The sequence below is a fragment of the Oryctolagus cuniculus genome, chromosome 4, assembly GCF_964237555.1.
Source record: "Oryctolagus cuniculus chromosome 4, mOryCun1.1, whole genome shotgun sequence".
Lineage (NCBI taxonomy): Eukaryota > Metazoa > Chordata > Mammalia > Lagomorpha > Leporidae > Oryctolagus > Oryctolagus cuniculus.
Window position 1 is genome coordinate 140,235,781 of NC_091435.1, and position 21,305 is coordinate 140,257,085.

The following is a 21,305-nucleotide window of genomic DNA, read 5'->3' on the forward strand; positions in this document are numbered from 1 at the left end:
GGTGTTGTCACTTGATATTCTTTTTTTTTTTTTTTTTTTTTGACAGGCAGAGTGGACAGTGAGAGAGAGAGACAGAGAGAAAGGTCTTCCTTTGCCGTTGGTTCACCCTCCAATGGCCGCCACGGCCGGCGTGCTGCGGCCGGCGCACCGCGCTGATCCGATGGCAGGAGCCAGGAGCCAGGTGCTTTTCCTGGTCTCCCATGGGGTGCAGGGCCCAAGCACTTGGGCCATCCTCCACTGCACTCCCTGGCCACAGCAGAGAGCTGGCCTGGAAGAGGGGCAACCGGGACAGAATCCGGCACCCCGACTGGGACTAGAACCCGGTGTGCCGGCGCCGCTAGGCGGAGGATTAGCCTAGTGAGCCACGGCGCCAGCCGTCACTTGATATTCTTAAAGCACGGTCAGATTCTGACATCCAGGAAGACGATGTGATGAGAGTCAAGTTACAGTGTAAGTTAATCTATAGGGGTTAGTGCAGGGCCCAAGAGGAGGCGCTGATGTTGGCTTTTTTGAGCAGTGTGGAAAGCGGCAGTTCTCAGAAAGCTGAACCCACCTTAACTGTGGAATCTATTTCTCCACACCTGATGTGCATGGCTCTAGGGTACATCGGGAACCTGCCTGCATGGTGCTACCACAGGTCTCAAAGCAAAGTCTATTGAGTGAATAAACAAGGACGAAATTGGCAGAGGGGCTGGCGTTGTGGTACAGCAGATTAAGCTGCTGCCTAGGACAGCAGTATTCCATGAGTGCCTGGTTAACTTCTGGCTGCTCCCCTTCTGATCCAGCTCCTTGCCAATGCGCCTGAGAAAACAGCAAAAGATGGTCCAATTGCTTGGGCCCCTGCCACCCATGTGGGAGACCTGAAGGGAGTTCCAGGCTCCTGGCTTCGAGTACAGGAACAGAACACTGAAGCCATCTCCAGATGGCTTTGTTCAACTTTGTTATTAGAGACTTCTCACTTTCACTATTCCTTTAATAATAGGCAAGCTATGATAATTTCATATAAGAAGTTACTAAATCAGTAAGAAAGAAAGGTCTCACAAGGACATGCTTCTTGTAATTTATTTGAGTTATTTCCAAGCGACAGTTACAAAAGTTTTTAATTTTTATAATACTCTTGATAAGAAAATAAAATTTAAATAAAAATACATTCTCAACAATACAACATGGTTACACAAATTCACTACATTAAGTTTCGATAACTTACATTTTCAACTGGACACTGTAAAAACCAATATTTACCAGCAACATATTAATTTCCAAGTTAATAAAAATGGAAGCAGATAGTATCAATTAAGATTGATATGCAACTCTAGAATGAGTCTTGTATTTTTCACATACTGTAAGGACACCTAAAATGCTATAGGGAATTCTGTCTTTACAGGATGTACCGTTAGAACAAATTAAAGGTGCTTTCACTTAAAAAAAAACAAAAAACAAAAACAAAAACAAAAACAGAAAACAACTGTATTTCAAAATCTGGCATGAATGAGCCTTTCTAATAAAAGATGAAATCAGGTTTCAGAAACAAACAAAAGCCACATCATTTGTCACTTTTTTAAACATAATAGAAAAAGCTTAGTTTTGACATTTAACCATTACCCGTGATAAAATGGTGTTTCTTTGGCAAATAAAATAGTTCAATTTGATAAATTATATTCCTGGGAATAAAAACCTTTGCTATTGCCCATCATTTTATTAAATGAATATTAAAAAACGTAAGTAAACAAAAACAAAACAAGCCACAGATCACCACAATTTCAATTTATGGAAATGGCTAAACTAAGAACCAGAACTGTCATTTATGGCAAGTTTCCCTATATCATTCTTTTCTTTCCATCCTGGGGTTTTCAGGGAGAAGTGACCTGTTATGTCTATTTTCAAATGCAGAAAAAGCAGAGAGCGCCCAGGTAGTAAAAATCAAAGTCCTCATGAGTAACCTCAGAGGAATGAGGACCTAGGAAGCAAGATCCTTGGTTACCTTAGAGTCCTACTGACAGGGACTCTTATTTCAATAGACTGTCATGGAAAAGAAATCTCTCATTACTTTTTACTTTTAGGCAGGTTAACTCCAGTCAAACTGGCTGTTTAAAGTGCCATGTGAAGAAAAAAAAAAAACTACATGACTGGACCCTTCTCTTCACATAGTTGGGGTTCCTTGGATTTGCTGTGATCTCTTCAAAACAATCACAATTGAAGATCTGATGTTAGAATATTTTCCATCTTAAATAGCAAAGGATGAAAGAATCACTAAAAAGTAATGAATGGTACATAGTCATCTGCAGGTAGACATTTCAGAGATTCTTAAGAGGAATTCTAATTGATGAAATTCAAGAATGAGAAATTTATTAAACGGCTAAGTTTTTATATTTATAAATCAGTGTAGTTTATGGGATTTACTAGTTCATAAAATTTAAAGGACTTTCAAATCTGTCTTTAGGCCAGGAGTAATAATCAACCATAACACAGACTAGTACTGATTCTTAAACATAACCAGTTGATTTTTTTTTTCACATTCAGAGAAATAACATTTATAAAACAACTTTGTATGCCAATGTTCTTCAGACTATTACCTAAAAACAATACAATTTAAAAACAATCACCAATAAGATAATTGGCAAAGTATATATTGAAATATAGCTTATGCTGAGGGAAATAAAAAATGCACTACTAGCTAGACTTACACTAATAAGTCACAGTTTTAAAAAGAAACATAGCTAAATACTCCAAGTTTCAAAGTACCACATTTAGAAAATGGAATTACAAAGACAAGAGTACCATGGTCTTTAATACTGATGAAGCAAAATATATCCCCTCTTAACTTTAAGATGGCAACTTGCTTCAACTGCTTATTTACAGTTATGGTTTTCAGAACAAAAGTAAATTATTAGGTAAAAATGGGATTCAAACAGCTGCTTGCCCAAATTCCATTTGGCTAGCAGGCAATAAGGAAATAGCAATGAAATATAAACATTTTCAGGATAACATTATTTCTAGACTTAAACACTGATCATTCAACTGATCATAAAAGTCAGATACCATGGAGTATCTAAAGTATAACCTGGGGCAGTCCAGATTATTAAAGTGCGCCGAGTGACTGTTCTTGAGTTAGATCACAACCTAACACTATAAGAAGGGCATCCTCATGGTGGCCCTTGTTACAACATGAAACAGCCAGTGAAATCAAGTGATTCTTCCACCACCATCTTTCACGGTTTACATTCTCCTCTTTTTCAGAAGAGCTATCCTTAGAAGTCATGTTAATCTGAACTTTCAAATCAAGAAGATGAGTACCTGATATTTAAAACAATGGAAAAAAGTGGACTCATTTTATTTCATCTGCCATCACTCATCTCAAATGTAAACAAAATGCACACAACAGCACATGTTCCCTGATTCTTCCGAGCGGAGTTCTGTTTGCATCTTTACATAGGCAAAGGATCCACCCAACTTCCACGAATGCTCTGGCAGTTTTCTGAAGTTTCTGTTACTGACACTAATGTAACCTAATGTAATGACTAATGGACCAAAGGGATTTTTTTTCTTTTTAAAGAAGGAGGGTATAGATGAACTAAATGGAAAGCTTTGAATTGTCATGAATTGAAATTTTTCTAGTAAAACACGGATGTTGGCAGTATAGAGCAGGCACTAATGGTAGTGAAAACAAGTCCACAGAACAGCTGTACAAGAACTGATGGTTTCTTGCTATGGAAGAGTTCTCCCTTTGTTACAAAGCGTCTTTAGGAACCTTCTTTAGGAAGACTTCTCCTATTAAAAAGTTGTTGCAGAAACATGGATTTGGACACAGAAGATATGAAGGGAATCTTGGGTTTCAAATTCTCTAGTAATATATCAATACCAGGAGTCTCAAACAGGTAATTTCAATTATTAAATATTAAATACAATGTGAATGCAAGTGACATTGAAGCCAATGTTCATTCTTAAATACTATGAACAAAATATGAGAAAATCCAAGAAAAATATTTTCCAGTTCTTCTGAATCAATTGGTCAAACTCTAAGATGTTTTCCCAACAATTGGATTTTCCCTAGAAAACAAAAAGAAACTTTTTCAAAAGCTAAAAAATAAACTTTTAAAGAGCAATGCATAATGGAATCCACTAAGTATAAATAATTTTCCTTTGATAATATCTCATGCTAAGTCTTGTTTCACTAATTCAAAACCACTTACTGGTCACTTAATTGACTTTAGGAGCCATTCTAGACCCTTAGGTATATAGTTGTAAACAAAACAAAACACATTCTGCTTATAAGGAAAATAAGTGAAATATTTAAGTACAAGAGATGCTGATGGGGGCCAGTGCTGTGGTATAGCTGGTAAAGCTGCTGCCTGCAGTGCCGGCATCCCATATGGGCACCAGTTCAAGTACCACAATGAAAGACCTCTCCCTCTCTCTTTCTCTCCACCTTTCAAGTAAATAAATTAAAAAAAGAAAAGATGCTGACAGTTTTAAAAAACATTTATTTGAAAGTTGGAGAGGTGGAGAGACAGATCTTCCATCTGCTGGTTCGCTCCCCAGATGGCGGCAATGTTAGGGACTGGGCCAGGCTGAAGTCAGGAGCTTCATCCAGGTCTCCTGTGTAGGTGGCAGGGGCCAAGTACTTGGGCCATCTTCTGATACAGGGAGTTGGAATGAAGGTGGAGCAGCCAGAACTCGAACTGTGCCACATGGGATGCTGGCACTGCAGGTGGCAGCTTTATGCACCACACCACAGTGCCGGCCCCAGTGGTGGCATTTTTTAAAATAGGGAAAAATAAAGTTGGGCAGGGGCAGAGTATGTATATTTATGCGGAGGGGTGTCACTATCTAAGAAGGATGGTCAAGCACTGGCTAAGAACTCACATGGGAACTTCCCAGGGTGCCAGGAAAACAGAATTACTACTGTGGGAAGAGAACCAGTTATCACAATGTAGAAGAGACAGAATTAAGGTACTTACAATTTTTCTAATATAATGAACTCTATCTGGAAAAACGTTTATGCCTGCTGAACTGCTTTTTATTTATAAGAAAATATTACTGGATAAAATCTTTGAAGAGTATTTAAAGTGTCAGGGCCAGGATTCACAGCCCTCACTAATCAGTTGTGTAACCCTGGGCAAGGGATTTAAATTTCCCTGAGCCTCAGCTTCTCTAGTTGTAAAACAGAGAGAAAACCACACTGGCTGATGTGAGGATCAGTTTATGTTGTGGCAAACAATTATTTGCTGGCCCAAGAACCATCCCATTTCCTATCTTTTCTGCACAGGACCCTTACTTTGTTCTAGTATAGTGTGATTCTGTATTTCAAGGAGGTTCCTTCCTCATAGAAGGGCAATGCCTTTTCTGTCTCTGGACTCTATGATATATGAATGTGGGGCTCCGAGCTACCTAGGCTTATCTGTGATCAGGTGGAGTCAAGTATAAGGATGACAAGTCACTTTATTGATGACAGCTGAGTGGCACAGAGTCTTTGACAATGTTGTTGTTCAATTAACCAAATGTAGAATTTGGGACTGAATTTCTAAGACTAAAATACTTCTTACTGTTTAAGCCATATCAATAGGTATTTTCTGTTAACTGTCGCTAACGGTAATCTGAATGAAATGAATATAAAGTCCTAGGCCTAGTGGCCTGAGTGGAGTAAGTTTCCAAGTTATTCCCTGTAACAGCCAACTATGAGGGTACTTCAAAAAGTTCATGGGGAAAATGTAATTAAAACATAATACAGAGGCTGGCATTGGGGTATAGTAAGTAAAGCCACTGCCCGTGACACAGGCATCCCATATGGATGCCGGTTCAAGTCCCGGTTGCTCTACTTCTGATCCAGCTCCCTGCTAATGTGCCTGTGAAAGCAATGAAGGATGGCCCAAATACTTGGGACCCTGCACCCACGTGAGAGATCTGGAAGAAGCTCCTAACTTCAGCCTGGCCCAGCCCTGGCCATGTGTGCATTTGGGAAATGAACCAGTAGGTGGAAGATCTCTCTCTTGCTGTTACTCTTTCAAATAAATCTAACTAAATGAAAGAAAGGAAAGAAAGAAAGGAAAGGGAAGGAAATGAAGAGCAGGCCTCGGCACTGTGGTTAAGAAACTGCTTGGGATGCCTGCAACCCACATCGGGATGCCTGGGATAGAGTCCCAGCTCTGCTTCTTGCTAATGCCTACCCTGGAAGGCAGCAGGTCATGGCTCAAGTAGTTGTGTTCCTGCCACCTGTATGAAAGACCTGGATTGAGCTCCTGGCTCCTGGTTTCAGCCTGGCCCTGCCCTGCTGTGTGGGCATTTAGAGAATGAACAAGAGGATGAAAGATCTATTTTTTCTGCCTTTCAAATAAAAATAATAAAAAACACATTTCCATGCCCTTTTTGAAGCCTCATGCATCTGAGATGGATCCACAAAATCAGCTATAAAATACTTCTAGTATTTTCACAGGTTCTTTAAAAATATAAAAGTGCTTTTTTTAAAACTGTATATAAGGTATAGTGTAAGAGATAGAAAGGAGGATCATTAAAAACAAAGATACAAACTATTCAAGGAAAGAATTAAACATAAAAGTGTTGATAAAGTACAGCATTAACACAATCTAATGATAGCAAAATTGAAACAGACCAAAGCTCTTCTAGACTTTGAGTGTCTGAGAAAACTTGCATAGTTATGATAAAGACTTGACAGATGAAGGCCTACAGGAAGCCTGGAGGTCAGCTGAGACGATAGGGCAGGAAAGGCAATCTTAAACTCTGTCAAAAACTTGTTTACAGTAGCTTAAAAAATACATACTTGCTCCCATACTTCGCACTACTTGATCTTTTCTTTCTATACTTTTCATGAGGTTCATCCAGCTTCTCGATGATGCTTTTTATTTGCTGAATTGTCTTAAAGGTTGTTACAGAATCTTCAATTACAAAGTTGGAATAATCATCAGGTTCCTTCTGGGGTCCTTGATAGACTGCTATTGTTCCACAGGCCTCTGCAAGGAGCAGTAAAATCTCTGATTAGACAACTAAATTCCACAAACACAACTTGTACTCTAAGGATTTTTTTAAGGGTCTCAAGCTGGGGAAATTTCTCTTGGCAACACACTGATGACTAAAATACATAAATTTTATTAAGATCACATTTATGCAAAAGCAGTATTTTTATTTCCTGAATGCCTATAAAAAATATCCCCTTCAGGACTTGTCAACTTTCATTTTGGTTAAAGTATGAGTATCTTCAGTTCCTACAAAATGCCAAAGTAATACTTCTGGAATTGAAAATGAAAGACCATGGTTATATAAAAATAAATTAATAGTGCAATTACCTTCCATCTTCTGCAGTTTAAGTAAACTGAGAGTAAAAAGTGAGTAAATCCTTTCTGTTTCTCTGTCTTCATCAATATCTATTTGGATGTCTGCAGGGACACCTCTATAGTAAAAATGAAATGAAGCACATTGGGAAAAGTTTACTTATATGCCAAAGACTTTTGATGCTTAGAAATTACAAACAAAATTGGAACTACAGAAATTTAGTTTCAGGAAAAATTTTTTAAAAAATGGGGTCAAGAGAGCCTTGGTTGTTACATGAATATAATCATAAGAAGGCAGGTTTAAAGTAACACTATGATAACCTATGCATCATCACAAAGGCAAGATCTTACAACTTAAGTCTACAGGGATGCAATGGCTATTCTACACAATTTGACAAAGAATGCTAAGTACTCTTTCTTGTTATCCCGCTCAGGTTCATGCTTCTATTTAAACATTTATAGAGTCTATTTAAATATTGATTTACATATATATATGTACATATATATAAAAGTACAACCACTATTAATTTCAGGACATTCTCACCACACTAAAAGGAAACTCGCATTCTCCATTCCTCCCTCCCTTTAGCCCTGGCAACTACTAACCAACTTTCTGGCTGTATGAGTTTATTTTTCTGGAAATTTCATATACGTTTTGATACAATATATGGCCTTCATGTCTTCATGGCCTTCGGTAACTCAGCATAATGCCTCCAAGGTTCATCTGTGTTGCAGTATGTATTTGTACTTCCTTTTTATGGCCAAATAATACTCCATTATACTGTACTATATGGATATATATTTTGAAACACTGCTTTTTTAATCAGAAAGAAACTTACGCAGTACATGGCTTGCAGCCTGGAGTGTTTTCACTGGTTTCCTGACAGCACAGCCAGTTTCCATTCAGGAATGCAGAGGGATGAAAAGAACTGAGCCGGTTCTGATTGCAGCGGCTCACCCTGCAGAGCACGTCTATCCATTCATTAGCTTCTACACAATTATTTGCTTGGACATAGAGTGGCTTCTCCGTATGTATTACTTGGAACATCTTCATAGGTAATTAAAATAAAGTTAGAGACAGAATCTAAAAACCAACACACAGTACAAAGCAAAAAAATACATAAAAGAAATCTAAGTTTCCTTGGCTAGATAACTGTTGCTAAGATATCTTATGGAATGTTACTTTTCAAACAAGTTAGTCCCAGAGACAATCTAAATCACTAAGCAGTACAACAGAATGTAACTTTGAGGAGCCACCCATGTCCTCAAGAATGGACTCTAATATGAAAATAAAGGGAGGGAATCGCCTATGGAGGAGAAAGTATGAGTGAAGGCAAAGCAGTGGAAAGATACGGAGGAACAAGCACTGGTACTGATAAGTCACAGACGACAAAGTAGGACAGAGAAATTGAGACTGTATCAGAGACTTGAATGTCAAATAGCGAAGTCTGATAATAGGGAAATACTGAGAAAAGCATCTTAACTTATTGAACTAGGCAGACTACATGAAATATCAATAACAACAATTTTACACAGAATTAAAATTAATTGACTCGTGGTAAACACTGAAACTTGTAAATTTTCAACTGTAATATTTGGAATTTAAAACTCTAAACATTTATATGACTTACATTTTTCTTGTTAAAGGAACTCTCTTCCAGTTTTTCCACAGCAAGTATGTTTTTTACTGGAATTGTATAAATTGCATCTTTGCCTAAGTAACAGAAGTAGGACAAAGTTAAAATAATTTCCATCAGAGTAATAAAGGTGAGAGATTCTCTGTAAATTTAAGCTTATCCTCTTGATGGCAGAAGTACACATAAACCTACAGTGTACTTACACATGGTTTATAATAAAAATTTTGTCTCATTGAACAGATGATTTTGATTTCTATGAAATTTTCTTTTTTCAATTTATATTAAAATATTTTCAAGGAAAAATGTAGGACCACATTTAATCTCTATAGAAAATAGGAATGTTACCAAATTTTATAACATTAATTAAACAGGGACGAAAAAAAAAATATATTTGGCAATAGAATCTACTTAAAAACTCGGTGGAATTTTCTTTCATGAGAGTTATAGAAGCAGTAAACACGATTATGTAAATAAACTCCTATTTTGCTGAATACTTAACAAATATTTTGATTAACCCTCACGATAAACGTTTTGAAGCTGAAATTGTCCATTACTATTACATATTGGCTGACTAACACTGGTAATTTAATCTGAGATGTGGAGAACAAGTAAAAAACCTTATTTGGTAGGATAAATCCTTAACCCAATTTAACAACTTGGAAATCTGAGTTTGCTAAAGGAGGTACAAAATAATAAGGCCTGAGAATATACTGCATTTCAGTCTACCTGGGACTGCATCTCATATAGTCATATTTGCTACAGGCAAATATAATTGGACTTCTTGTCATTTTATAATTTTATTCTTAGAAAATTGAAGGTTAATAACTTTACATTTTCTGTTATTCAATAGATTAATGTATAGTTTTTTTGTCAGGAAAAAGTGTTAGGTTAATAAAGGCTTTATGTCTTGAACAGAGGTTAACACAGAATACTTGCTAGGCCTGGTTCCTGGTATAAAATCTAATTTAATTCAACTATCCTACAGTGAAAGTCAACCATAACCCAAGCACCATTCTAATCATATAGCAGTAAACAGAACACAGAGTCTGCATTTAGGTCTGGAAAGACGGGCAAAGGACAGGCAGCTATAGAGACGAATGCTCCAATGAAAATAAACTGGAGTGATGTCAAGTAACTGGAAGGTACTTTAAATTGAGTGGTTAGGAAAAACTTTGAAGAGATGACATTTACATTCAAATAAATGTAAATACATGGAAACAAGAATATACTGGCAGTCTCCTGGAAGCAGACAAGATCACACTGAGGAGGGTGGGAGGTGTGGGGCAGGAAGCCACAGCCCGAGCCACAGTAGGATGGGACATCTACAAAGGTAGGAGTGGTTAGGGGACAGCTTCAAGCTAGAGCCAGTGAACATAGACAGCTGGAGGCTGGCGGAGGGGAAGTCCTCTACATTAGGATAATTAACCTGTGTCAGCTGCATCTGGAACAGCTGGGCCAAACAGGCCCTCCCCACTTGGAGGTTTCTGCTAAGAGTCAACAGAGGCCTATGTTCACAGTCTGAAGCAGCAAGGATGCATACTGGGCCGCAGAGCAGTGCAATGCCACAGGTAGCTAGCTGCTGACCCTCAGGAGGGAAGCAGGGAGCACTCACCCAGAAAACAAACACCAGAACCCTTCTTCCTCAGCTACTTGTCCTGTTCCTCCCTCATAATCATTAGTGGTCAGCTAGTACATAATCATGTAGGTGAATCAATTGTAAAACACAAAGATGAGCAAATCACCAAAAAAAAATTGTTGAGAAAAATACGCCCTCTGAAGGAGAGACATACCACATGTCACAAATAGGAAATTAGAAGTGCAGTGAGAAGTGCAGAGAGGACCTATGCCTTTGGGCATAACAATCTACATGTGGCACCACAGAGATTCCAGCTAGAGATTTTTAAAAATCTCGGGAGTTTCTATCCTTAGATCTGTTGAATAAAAAGCATGCATATACCCTAAAGTTGCTGTCCTTACTTCTGGACAAATTAAAACACAACATAAGTAGAGAAAGCACACTGTTTCCAGGCACATATACTGTCTAAATGTTATTAGGGTTAATTTCATAGCCAATAGTGTGAAGAGGAATGAATTACAACATGACTAGTAAAATGCAGTATCTTGGGGCCGGCAGTGTTGGCATCCCATGTGGGTGCACATTCAAATCCTGACTGCTCCACTTCCCATCCAGCTCTCTGCTATGGCCAGGAAAGCAGTAGATGATAGCCCAAGTGTTTGGGCCCCTGCACCTGTGGGGGAGACCTGGAAGAAGCTGCTGGCTTCAGATTGATGCAGCTCTAGCCATTGTGGCCTTCTGGGGAGTGAACCAGCAGATCTCTCTCTCTCTCTCTCGATCTCTCTCTCTCTCTCTCTCTTTTTAAAGATTTTATTTACTCGAGAGGTAGAGTTACAGACAGTGAGAGGGAGAGACAGACAGAAAGATCTTCCATCCACTGGTTCACTCCACAAATGGCTGCAATGGCCAGAATCGAGCTATTCCGAAGCCAGGAGCCTCTTCCGGGTCTCCCACGCAGGTGCAGGGCACACATTCTTAGGCAATCTTTTCTGCTGCTTTCCCAGGCCGTAGCAGAGGGATGGATCGGAAGAGGAGCCAGGACTAGAACCGCGCCCATATGGGATGCCAGGTGAAGGATTAACCTGCGCCACGGCGCTGGCCACCCTCTCCTCCCTCTCTGCCTCTGTAACTTGTTTATAAATTTTTTTTTTTAAAAGAAAGATCTTACTGAGGAGTCTCCAAAAATAGAGTGCAGAAGAACAAAAGAGTAAAAAAGAAAAGGTAAGATCAAAGGTTTAGAAGTTTCAATATCTAATAAGAAAAAGCATTCAATAGAAAGCTACACATAAAATGTTATCTGCAAAATAAAAGTGGAAACCTTCAGATAAAAGGGATCCACCAAGTGCTTAGCAGGATGGAAAAAGACAAATATGTAAATCCTGGGTAGTAAAATGCTAGAACTTTAAAGGCCAAAGAAAGAGTCCCAAGAATTTCTACAGAAGAATAAAAAGACTATGAATAAGACCACAATCACTATTTACATCAGCAACAATGAAAACTAGTGAACAATGTATCTTCAAGTTCTGAGGGAAAATGATATTAAAGCCAGTAATTCAAGAGTTAAGGGCAAAATAAAGACCCTTTTATATATAGGCTCAGAAAACTTAACAGAAAGAAAGTCCATCTGCAATAATAACTTGAGGAAGTACTCCTAGAAAATACTGAATCCAGGAGGGAAAAAGATGTGTTAAAGAAGAAAAAGGGATAAGCAAAGAAATCTGGGAACTGACAGGCAAGGATAGAAACTTACTAAGGCAGGGGTGGGTGCCTTAAGCTGTTAGATGCTGCTTGGGATGGGACACCTGCATCTCATATTGGAGTGCCTAGTTCAAGTTCCAATTCCTTCAATCCAACTTCCTGCTAATGTACACCCTGGGAGGTAGCCAATGATGGGCTCAAGTATTTGAGCCACCCATGCAGGAGTAGGGTTCTGGGCTCCTGGCTATGGCCAGGTCCAACTCCGGCTGTTGTGGGTGTGTGGGGAGTGAACCAGTAGACAGAAGACCTTTCTCTGTCTTCAGATAAAATGAAAAGAAATTTTTAAAATCACTAAAGCATAATATAAAATGGTTAAACAAGTAAGAAATATTAAACCATATTACTTCATTAAGGGGATGATAGGAAAACAATGGTTGAAAGCATGAGCATGCTAATATTCATTTTCCAGCATGAATGAAGGCTTGAATTAACTCTAGTCATTGAGATAAATGTCAGTTTAAATTTCTCCGTTAATGATTCCAAAATAGAAACAGATGTCCAAATTCTCTTGAGACAGAAGGAAAGTATGTCAAGCACACACATTCTTGATTATCCCAATAAAAAAAGGAAAACTAAATGTAATAAACAGAAAAGTTTAGTTAATAGAAAATGTAAAAGTAGAAATTGTAGTGATCACAGTGCAAAATTTCCCTATCTAAATGACGAAAACTGAATTTCAATAAAAATGGTCATAACCTTAGAGTTTAACAATCATCATAAAACTCATTTAGCCCATGCCTACGTATATACCTCAGAGAACTGAGGATGTATGGCCACACAAAAACTTGTAAATGAATGTTCCCAGGAGTATTATTCATAAGAGCCTAAAGCTGGAAACCTAAATGTCCATCATCTGATAAATGAATAAACAAACGGGTTCATTCACCCAGAAGGAAAAGCCAGTCATAAAAGACGACACAATACCTGATTCCATCTATGTGAAATATCCAGAATAGGCAAATCCATAAAGTAGATTAGTGGTTGCCAAGGACTGAGAGAAGGGAGCAATGGGAAGTAATTGCTAAGTATTGAGTTGGGGTGATTACACAACTTTGTGAACTTAGCTGTCCTTTGGTATCAAAAGAAACTGGTTCCAGGAACTCTGCTGGACACCAGACTCTTCAGATGCTCAAGTCCCTTCTATATGCTGGTATAGCATTTGCATAAAACATATGCACATCAAATCATGGCTTATAGACTTTAAGTCATCTCTTGGTTACTTATACCTAACACAATGCAAATGCTATCTTGAATAGTTTTTATGTTGTATTGTTTGGAGAATAATGACAAGAAAAAAATCTGTACATACTCAGTACAGATGCAACCATCATAGGCCTAACTACATTTTCAATCTGCTGAATCATAGACACAGAACCCACCTGATCATACAAAAACCAATAAACTGTATACCTTAAAAGGGTGGAGTTTATGGTACATGAAGTTGTATCTTAAAAGAATCACAACAAAAGCAAGTACACCTACATACAGACCCTAAGGTACACGGCTAAAATAAAATAATCATGACTATTTTTGATAATATAAAAATGCTGGATGATTTGCTTTTATACAAAGTATAAAACTGGGCAGATTACTGAAGACAATCACTTCAGGATCTGGGAAACAACCAATGGCAGACAAAACTAAGATGCGTTTGTTCCTAAAAAACTGCACAGGGTAAGAATTGTGAGTTTATAGCTTTCCTGCTTAGGGCTCTTTCCATCTTCCTTGGCTTAGGCAGTGAAAACTCACAGCTGTACTGGGTAGAAGTTACAGATTCAGTTTAAGGATGAGATTTTGGGCACAACAGAGCTATGAAAGGCCATGATAATCAATTCTCCAGATTCTTGACTTACTGCTGAAATAAACATGTATGTAGAGCATCCCAGAGTGGGGCAAAAGTTGAATGCCTGGGAAGATTTGTAATCACTAAACTAAGCAAGTTTCAGTAAATCCCCCATGGAGTTAGGTAGGCTTAGGCGGGAAAAATTCCTCAGCAGAGACAACAATAGCTACACAGAAACACACACATTAACTCTGATTTCAGTATAGGAAAATATTAAGAATAAAATAGAATCCAAATACACGAAAATGTATTACCTATATCACTTTTTAACTGAAAAATAAAGACACTGAAAGAAACAGCAACGTGTGATCCATAACTTGGGAAAGAAGTCAGCCAACTGAAACTGAGTGGGACAAGATAATTTTTTTAAAGATTTATTTGAAAGGCAGAGTTACAAAGAGAAGGAGAGACAGAGATCTTCCACCCACTGGTTCACTCACCGAATGGCTGCAATTGAAAGGCTGAAGCCAGGAGCTTTTTCCAGGTCTCCCCACATGGGTGTAGGGGCCCAAGCAGTTAGGCCATCCTCGGCTGCTTTCCCAGGCACATTACCATGGAGCTGGATTGGAAGTAGAATGGCCAGGACTGGCACCCAAATGGGATACCGGTGTCACAGGCAGTAGCCTCACCCTCTGTGCCACAATCCCAGTTCCCTAATATGCATTTTCAAAAACTTTCTGAACACTCGATGTATAAATGGATTTCGAGCAAATTTATCTTTTAATTCTATTTCCCATGAACTTTTTGAAGTCTACTTGTACAGTTATGTGCTATCTAGGATTTGACTTTGTAGGGTAATTTTGTGAGGTTCACCCACGATGTAACTAAGTCGTTAGTTCATTCCTTCTTATTGATAAGTGTTTCACTGTGTGGATATAGCACCTTTCGTCTACCCAGTCATCACCTAAACATTTTGTAGGCTTTTTCTAGGTTTTGACTACTATGAATAATCACTGCTCAGGAACTTCAAGTCTGGACGTAGGTTTTCATTTCTTTGGGGCAGAAAATCAACAGTGAATTTCTAGGTTACATGTATGAGAAGGGTCAACAAAAAGTATGTGAAATGCATACTATCAAAAACCTATGGATTTCAAATTTTAATAAAAGTTTAATTGCATTTACACGAACCTTTTGAAGTACCCTTATTTGGGGTTTTGTGTTTAATTTTTTAGAAACTGGAAAACTACTTTATACAGTGGCTGTACTATCTTATATTTCCATCAAAAATTGGAAATTGGGTTCTTTTCATCAACTTTTGGTTATTGACTATTTTGTTTATTGATGGTATAAAATAGTATCTCATTTTTTAAATTTACATTTCTTTAATAACTGATATCAAGTACTTTTTCATGTGCTTAGTGGACTTTTTTTTGATGAAACATTTATCCGTATCTGTTCAGTGTAATTTCTTGGAGGGAGCGGAATTTGGCACAGCATATTTTTAAAACCTGGCTTGGGAAACCTGCATCCCACGTGAGAGTACCGGACTTGAGTCATGGTTCAGCCTCTGATTCTAGCATCCTGATAATGCATACATCTAGGAGTCAGCAACTGAGAGCTCAAGTAGCTGTGTTCTAGCCATCCAGAAGAGTCCTGGATTGAATTCCTGGCTCCTGACTTTCTATATTACAGATCCCAAAAGCCTAGTAAACTGCAAGCATTTTAACAGAGGAAGTGACATCGATATGCTTAACAAACAAGAGATGAAGGGAAAATCTTGCAAGCAGAGGAACAAAAGACAAGTTATAATCAAGGGGGCAACAATAATCAAGGGGGCAACAGTATAATTGACAGCTAACTTCTTCTATCAAGTAACCAAAACCAAAAGACACTGATCCTTCTTTAAAGTGAAAGAGAACAAAGTTCTCAATCTAGAATTGTAGGAAAAATTCCCTTCAGACATGAAAATATCTTGTAGATACAGGCAAACTGAGAGGTCCCATTACAGGCAGGTCTACATATTCTTTCCTAAGCCAGAAAAAGATACAACAGAGAAAGTGAGCTATAGACCAATATCCCTGATGAACATAGCTAGTATTTTGTTGAGGATTTTTGCATCTAATCGAATCCAACAACACATCAGAAAGATCATTCACCTGGACCAAGTGGGATTTATCCCTGGTATGCAGGGATAATTCAACATTCACAAATCAATAAATGTGATACATCACATTAACAAACTGAAGAATAAAAACCATGTTGATTATATCAATAGATGCACAGAAAGCATTTGATAAAATACAACACTTCATGATGAAAACCTTAAAGCAAATTGGGTATAGAAGGAACATTCCTCAACACAATCAAGGCAATTTATGACAAACCCACAGCCAGCATCTTATTGAATAGGGAAAAGCTGGAAGCATTTCCCCTAAGATTTAGAACCAGACAAGGAAGGATGTCCACTCTCACCACTGCCATTCAATATAGTCCTGAAAGTATTACCAGAGCCATTAGGCAAGAAAAAGAAATTCAAAGGGATACAAATTGGGAAGGAGGAAGTCAAACTATCGCTATTTGCAGATGACATGATTCTGTTTGTAAGGGAATGAAGACTCTACTACAGACTACTGGAACTCAGTTTGGTAAAGTTGCAGGCTATAAAATTAATACACAAAAATCAACAGCCTTTGTATACACAGACAACGCCATGGCTGAGAAAGAGCTTCTAAGAACAACCTCATCCACAATAGCTACAAAAAATTTAAATACCTTGGAATAAATTTATCCAAAAAAATCAAAGATCTTTAAATGAAATTATTAAACATTGAAGAAAGAGATAAAGGCTTCAAAAAATGGAAAAATCTTTCATGTTCATGGATTGAAAAATCAGTTATCATAAAAATGTCCATACTACTGGAAAGCAATTTACAGATTCAATGCAATACCAATCAAAATACCAAGGACATTGTCCTCAGATATAGAAAAAAAAATGCTAAAATTCATATGGAAACACAGGAGACCCTGAGTTGCAAAAGCAATCTTATACAACTTAAAACAAAGCTGGAGGCATCACAATACCAGATTCCAAGACATAGTATAGGGCAGTTATAATCAAAACTGCCTGGTACTGGCAAAAAATTAGATGTGTAGACAAATGAAACAGAATAGAAACTCCAGAATCAATCCACACATCTACAACCAATTTATCTTTGACAAAAGAGCTTAAATCAATCCCTGGGGCAAGGACGGGTGGTAGAGCTCAGACTTGAATCCAGACAGTTGGATAGGAGATGTATCCTGAACAGCATTTCAACCACTGTGTCAGATGCCTGCCCCTTGTGTTTATCGTTTTTATTCTTTCAGTTATTGCTTCTCACTAGTCTCTTTGAAGTTCCCCCTTGCATCAACAATCTGAGTTGGCTAAGGATTTTAGGGAAGTTCACATGCAGATTAAACAGCTCCTCTTCGATTTTTAGCTGCTTTGGAAGCCCTGAACTCCATTCTCTAACTTGCACCAATAAAATGAAGCCTTCTGTGTGACTTTTAGCCAATTTACCCTGCACAGGCTAAAAGTACTTTCAAGGGAAAGCCATGTAAACATAAACCTTAGAATGGTCCTTTTCTGTCAAGAGTCAAACTTCAGGGAATAGTTCCACATATATTCTGTACAAAGTATGTAACTGTTCATCTAATGCAAGCTTCTCTACTACAGAACTCTTAACGTGCTCATTTTTAAAAGGAAGTCATTTCTCCAGTTGCTCATGCATAAATTCTTGAAGTGACCCTTGACTTCTTCCTTGCACTCCTGGTATTAAATTCTTTAGCAAATTCTGAGCACTTTCTTTAAAATAGATGTAGAATGTGACTCGCTTGTACAGTTTTTACTATTACTACCATTATCTTCTCTTCCCTGGATTACTTCAACAGCCTCTTTAAGTGGTCTCCTTTCCCCTTCATTCTATTTTCTATGTAACAGTTCATAGGGTATATGTGATCATATTAAAACATAAGCCAATGAAACTTCTCTAATGCATTTCCATCTTACTCAAAATAAAAGCCCTGTGATGGCTCATAAGGACATATCTCTTCTGTATGCTTTTTTAGTATGTGTATATTTTGACACATCCCCTAAATATGTGTAATTATTAATATGAGATTTCAATACATGTATAAAATGTAAAATGATCAGATCAGCATAGTTGGCATTATTTATCACCACAGAGTTATCATTTCTTGGTCTTGGGAACATTTACATACTACTTGTTATTTTGAAATATTAATTGTAGTTACCCATAGTTATCCTACTATGTAATAAGAACACTAGAAGTTAGTCCTCCTATCCAATTGCACCACTGTATCTCTCTCTCAATCTACCTTCCTCTATACCAGGCTCTGTGAACCACTATTCTCTCTACTTCTATGACATCAATTTTTTAGCTTCCATGGATAAATAACAACATATACAATCTTTGACTTCCTATGTTTGGATTACTTCATTTAATATAACATCCTCCAGTTCTATCCATATTCCTGGTGCAGATGTGTCTTCAACATACTGATTTCATTTCCTTTGGCTATATGAGTATATCCAGTAGTGGGATTGTTAGATCAGAGGACAGTGCTAGTTCCAATTTCTTTTTTTTTTTTTTTAAGGACTTTCCCAAAATGGCTTCACTAATTTGCATTCCCACTATATATAAAAATACTCCTTTCTCCACATCAGTGTCAGGATTTGTTACTCTTTTTGCTAACAGCCATTCCAAACTGGGGTGAGATGGTACCTCATGTTGTTGTTGTTGTTGTTGTTGTTTTTTTTTTTTTAAGATTTATTTATTTGAGAGAGCTACAGAGAGTCAGAGAAGAAAGGCACAGAGAGGTCTTCCATCCGCTGGCTCAATCCCCAGATGGCCGCAACAGCCGGAGCAGCGCTGATCTGAAGCCAGGTCAGGAACTTCTTCAGGGTCCCCCAAGCGGGTGCAGAGGCCCAAGCACTTGGGCCATCTTCTACTGCTTTCCCAGGCCACAGCAGAGAGCTGGAACAGAAGAGGAGCAGCCTGGTCTCGAACCAGTGCCCATATGCGATGCTGGCACTGCAGGCCAGGGCGTTAACCCACTGTGCCACAGCGCTGGCCCCTCATGTGGTTTTGACTTGTATTTCCCTGATGTTTACTCAGCATTTTTTTCTTACACTTGTAGGTCACATGTATACTGCCTTTTGAGAAATGTCTGTTCAGATCCTTTCCACACTTCTGGATTTATTTATTTATTTATTTTGGCTGTTGAGTTAGATATTATTCCCTTGTCAGAAGAAATTCTGTAGGTTATCTCTTCCCTCTGTTTCCCTTGCTGTGAAAAGGTTTTTAGTTTGGTATAATCCCATCTGCTAATTTTTGCTCACATTTCCTGTGTTTTTGGGATCATTTCAAAGAAATCCTTAACCAATGTCCTAAAGCACTTTCTTACATCTTCTTCTGATTTCAGTTGAAGTCTCTGATCCACTCTGAGGTTTTGATTTTTGTATAGAAGTGAGCAGCAGTGATCTATATTTCTTTACATGTGGATATCCAGCTTTCCTAGTATCATTTACTAAAGACTTTCCTTTCTTCAGTGCATGTTCTCTCATGCCGTCTCTGTCAAAAAACAGTTTGCTGTATACAGATGGATTTATTTCTGGGTTCTCTGTTCTATTGGTCTTTAGGTCTTGTTTCTATAATCAGCATCAGGCTGTTTTGATAACTATAGATTTGCAATGTATTTTGAAGTCATATATTGTAATGCTTCCAGCTTTGTTTAGGACTGCTTTGGTTATTTAGCATATTTGTGGTTCTGTACGAATTTTTAAGAGTTTTTTTCCATTTTAGTGAGAACTGCACTTACCTGTAGGTTATTTTGGATAGTATGGACATTTTAATATTCTCCCAATTCATGAACATGGGCTGTCCTCCCTTTTGGTATGTCCTCTTTGTTCATCAATATTTTGTAGTTTTCATTGGTCCTTGCTAGATTTAACCCAAGATTTTTGTTTGTTCTGGCAGCTATTGTGAATGGGTCTGCTTTCTTGAAACTTTCATTTCAGATGCAAATAACTAGAGTTTTGTATGCTGACTTTATATTCTGCAACTGTACTGAATTCATTTATTAGTATTAGTTTTTTTGGTGGTATCTTTAGGTTTTTCTTTTCCCTACATGTAAATCATGTTGTCTGCAAATGGGAATAATTTGACATCCATTCCCCTTCCCTACCTGGATGGCTTCCTTTCCTCCCTCCTGCCTTCCTTCCTTCCTAGTTAAGGACTCCATACTATGTTGAGTAAAAGTGCTGACAGTGGGCCTCCTTGTCTCTTTTTCTGGTCTGACTTAGGGGAAACATTTTCAGCTTTTTCTCTATCATTATAATGTTGGCTGTGGGCTTGTCACATGCACTATTTATCATTTTAGGATATGTTTATTCTATGTTTAATATTTATTTATTTGTAAGCTGGAGTTACAGAGAGGCAGCAAGACACAGACAGAGGTCTTCTATCCACTGGTTCACTCCTCAAATGGCTGCAACGGGTGGAGCTGGACTGATTTGGAGCAAGGAGCATCCTCTGGGTCTCTCTCGTGGGTGCAGGAGTCCAATCACTTGGGCCATCTTCTACTGCTTTCCCAGGCCACAGCAGAGATATGAATTGGAAGTGGAGCAGCCGGGACTTGAACCGGCACCTGTATGGGATGCCAAAATTGCAGGCTGCAGCTCTACCCACTATGCCACAGTGCTGGCCCTTAAATATTTAATTTGTTGATACAGAATTTTATCAAATGATTTTTCTGCATCTATTGAGATGATTTATGGTTTTAGTCCTTCATTCTACAGATATGATGTTTTAGGTTACTGGTTTGCAAATGCTGAACTATCCGTGCATCCCTGGGATAAACACATTTGATTATGGTGTATAATCTTTCTGATGAGCTTCTGGATTCAGTTTACTAATCATTTTGTTAAGAATTTTTATATTTTTTTTCTTCTTATGTCCTTGTCTAGTTTTGGCATCAGGATAACACTGTCTCCACAGTGAGTGAAATGGTCCCTCTCTTTTGATTCTTTGAAATAGTTTTAGAAGCACTGTTAGCTGCAAATCATCTGGTCCTGGGCCATTCTTTGTTGGGATACTTTCTAGTTATACCAATTCCATCTCTTTAGTCATTGTTGGTCTGTTCAGGCTTTTTAGGTCCTCAGAGTTCAATGATATATGTGTCCAGGAACACAACCAGTTCTTCTAGGT

The 21,305-nt window shown here is 38.1% G+C and overlaps 1 protein-coding gene across 5 annotated transcripts in view; it reads right to left on the reverse strand.

Annotated features, from left to right (window-relative positions):
• Positions 1 to 1,046: 1,046 nt before the first annotated feature.
• RASA2 (RAS p21 protein activator 2) overlaps positions 1,047 to 21,305 on the reverse strand; it is a 125,879-nt gene continuing 105,620 nt past the window's right edge. For all 5 annotated transcript variants that reach the window (XM_070072739.1, XM_070072737.1, XM_070072736.1 and 2 more), the window contains 5 exons: positions 8,915 to 8,997; positions 8,123 to 8,331; positions 7,299 to 7,402; positions 6,776 to 6,965; positions 1,047 to 4,047 (listed from right to left, as the gene is read on the reverse strand). In XM_070072739.1, coding sequence (XP_069928840.1) covers positions 4,017 to 4,047; positions 6,776 to 6,965; positions 7,299 to 7,402; positions 8,123 to 8,331; positions 8,915 to 8,997 — 617 coding nt within the window. In that variant the 3' untranslated portion in view covers positions 1,047 to 4,016. The remainder of the gene's footprint in view (positions 4,048 to 6,775; positions 6,966 to 7,298; positions 7,403 to 8,122; positions 8,332 to 8,914; positions 8,998 to 21,305) is intronic.